General features: G+C 35.7%; 1 protein-coding gene across 1 annotated transcript in view; it reads right to left on the bottom strand.

The window, feature by feature from the left end:
* LOC107723363 (unconventional myosin-Ih-like) overlaps window positions 1-2,471 on the bottom strand; it is a 20,911-nt gene that overhangs the window by 2,234 nt on the left and 16,206 nt on the right. The window contains exons 24-27 of the mRNA XM_016531950.1: window positions 1,278-1,440; window positions 1,092-1,175; window positions 905-998; window positions 720-775 (exon numbers count right to left, since the gene is read on the bottom strand). Coding sequence (XP_016387436.1) covers window positions 720-775; window positions 905-998; window positions 1,092-1,175; window positions 1,278-1,440 — 397 coding nt within the window. The remainder of the gene's footprint in view (window positions 1-719; window positions 776-904; window positions 999-1,091; window positions 1,176-1,277; window positions 1,441-2,471) is intronic.

The raw sequence follows: 2,471 nt of genomic DNA, 5'->3' as shown, positions 1-2,471 counted from the left end.
ACTTTCTGCCCAGTCTGAGGTTCTGAATGCTCTGGACTGGGTTTTCATTAAGGCTATTTTGGTTAATTGCGCTTTTCTTCTACTCTGATGTGTCCCTCAATTCCTGCCACTGAAAAACAGCCCACAGCATGAGGCTGCTACCAGCACACTTTACTTTTGGGATGGTACTCTGAAGAGGTAACAGAGGCTTACATGCTTCTGTGAACCTTCAATGCAGCAGAATGTTGCTGAACTCTTCCCCAGATGTGTGGTTTGATGCAATCCTGTCTCTGAGATCTACAGGCAGTTTTTTTTACCTCAGGGCTTGGTATTTGCTCTAATATACATTTTCAGCTGTTAGACCTTTTATTAAGACATGTGTGCCTTTCCAAATCATACCCATTCAATTGAATTTACCACAGATTAACTTCACTCAAAGTGTGATAACATTTACAAGCAAAATGAATGCTCCTGAGCTAAATTTCAGCTGTCCCAGATGAAATGGAATCATTTAAGTTTTTTATCTTTAATAAATTTGCAAAGATGTTAAAAACCTGTTATTTGCTTTGGCATTATGGTGGAGTGTAGATTAATGTGGAAAAAAGTCATTTAAAGCAGTTTAACATAAGGGCTGCAATAACAAAACGTGAAAAAAATGAAGGGGTTTGAATATTTTCGCAAGGCACTGTATGCATATGTATGTGTATATACTTATGTAAATTGTTTTTAGTTTCATGTACCTTAATGCCCTCAGGACAAATCAGCTGCAAGACTCTGATGTTTATGTGTTGTTCACCTGAATAGACAAAGAATGAACAAAGTGCTATAATGTTTATTCATAAGGTATAACCTGGTCTTTGCATTTACACATTGAAAGGTTTACAGCAACAGCAGCGTTTTAAAAAAACAAAACATAAACTCTTACTTATCCTAGTGTCAGCGAAGGGTCGGCATACGCTCTGAGGGTAGTTCTCTTTTCTGCCTTTGAATATGTCACTGGTCAGTGCTTTAATTTGCAGCTGAAAATAAATTTGAACTATAAATGAATTCTAGCCAGTGAATAAAGTGTGAAAATAAACATTCAGACAAATGAGAGGTACATTTTGTTTTACCTGCACCTTCTGCTGTGCACTGATCCCTCGAACATACTTCCGTACGAGGAGACGTGTGTGCAACTTACGCAAGAGCACTGAGGCCTATAAATGCATTTATAACAACATATATTTTCATCACTTTCAGCTATAAAACAAAACTTTGCATGGTTTCAATAATAAAGGATTAAATAATATATGGAATACCTCTTGCATTATGGGTGGAGGAGTTAGCCAGCTGGTTTTGTCCAATACTGATTTTGGCAGATTCTCTTTGAGTCGAGTGAGGTAGCTCTGTCTGACAAAGGCCAGATACTCAGAGTTGTCCATGCTGACAGGCTGATTCCTGTTTATGAAGCCCTTAATAAACCTGCAGGATGGGGGAAAAAATATTTTACAACTCAAATATCATAAAATATGTTGCATTTATCTGCTCTAAAATACAGTAAAATCAGTAATATTGTGAAAAAAATAATACAATTGAAAATAACTTTTCTATTTTACAGTTTTTCTCAAGTCGCATTTTCTCAGGTGCATTTCTCGAATCAGAAATAAAATTCTCAAAACCACTTGTTCAACCTCCACATCATCTAGTCACTTGTGCACATCATAAAAGCAGTTTCTCATTCTTTTGAACAAGTTTCGATTGCTTTGGTACATTCATGCAATTGATTATGCACATTTGTCAGCGGTTCCCTACATTATCAGTTGCTATTGTCACGTTGCTCAAAATGTATTATATAGTTTTCTGTGCAATAGTCTTACCCCTCAAAACATTGAGTCATTTGTTCATCGTATAAGTCATTAAATGCAAAATGGTTGATCTAGTTGTCATAAACTGTCAAGCATATGTTCTACACATTTCTATTAGACTTTTTGTAAATTTGCCATGAATTGTGGAAGTGAATCTTGACTTAATGAAGAGAATGTAGATCAACCAATGATAACCCAGTTCTCTGAAATAGCTCAAAGGTGCATCTCCTGAACCTTCAATTGGAAAGCATATAGACAGAGGACAACACAAGAGTTACAAATTCTGACAATGGACTTTCTAATTGTTTATTTTCACCTTTGTGCCCATATTTCTTTTTCTTTTCTATGTCACAATGATGTTGTAATGTTTTGTTTTTTTGTTAGACCACTAGTAAAAGTGTAACTGTATCCTATCCAGTCTTTCAATCAATATCCCACATAGAGTAATGTGTAAATTTCTACATTTGAAATGGATATATAAGTGCAGCCTTCTGCATTTCAATACAGTAACTGTCATCCAAACTGTTGCCATAGTTTACAGCAGGTAATACTAACAGAGTGCACTGTTATATTGACAATATGACTAAGCATTTTGACTTGTTTGTGAACAATGACACGAGGACTTTTCATTCTGATGGCACTGATATG

Source organism: Sinocyclocheilus rhinocerous, unplaced genomic scaffold, assembly GCF_001515625.1.
Source record: "Sinocyclocheilus rhinocerous isolate Xijiao unplaced genomic scaffold, SAMN03320098_v1.1 scaffold1476, whole genome shotgun sequence".
NCBI classification, from domain to species: Eukaryota; Metazoa; Chordata; class Actinopteri; order Cypriniformes; family Cyprinidae; genus Sinocyclocheilus; species Sinocyclocheilus rhinocerous.
The sequence above is the reverse complement of the archived record's forward strand: the minus strand, read 5'-3'. Positions and strand labels throughout refer to the sequence as shown.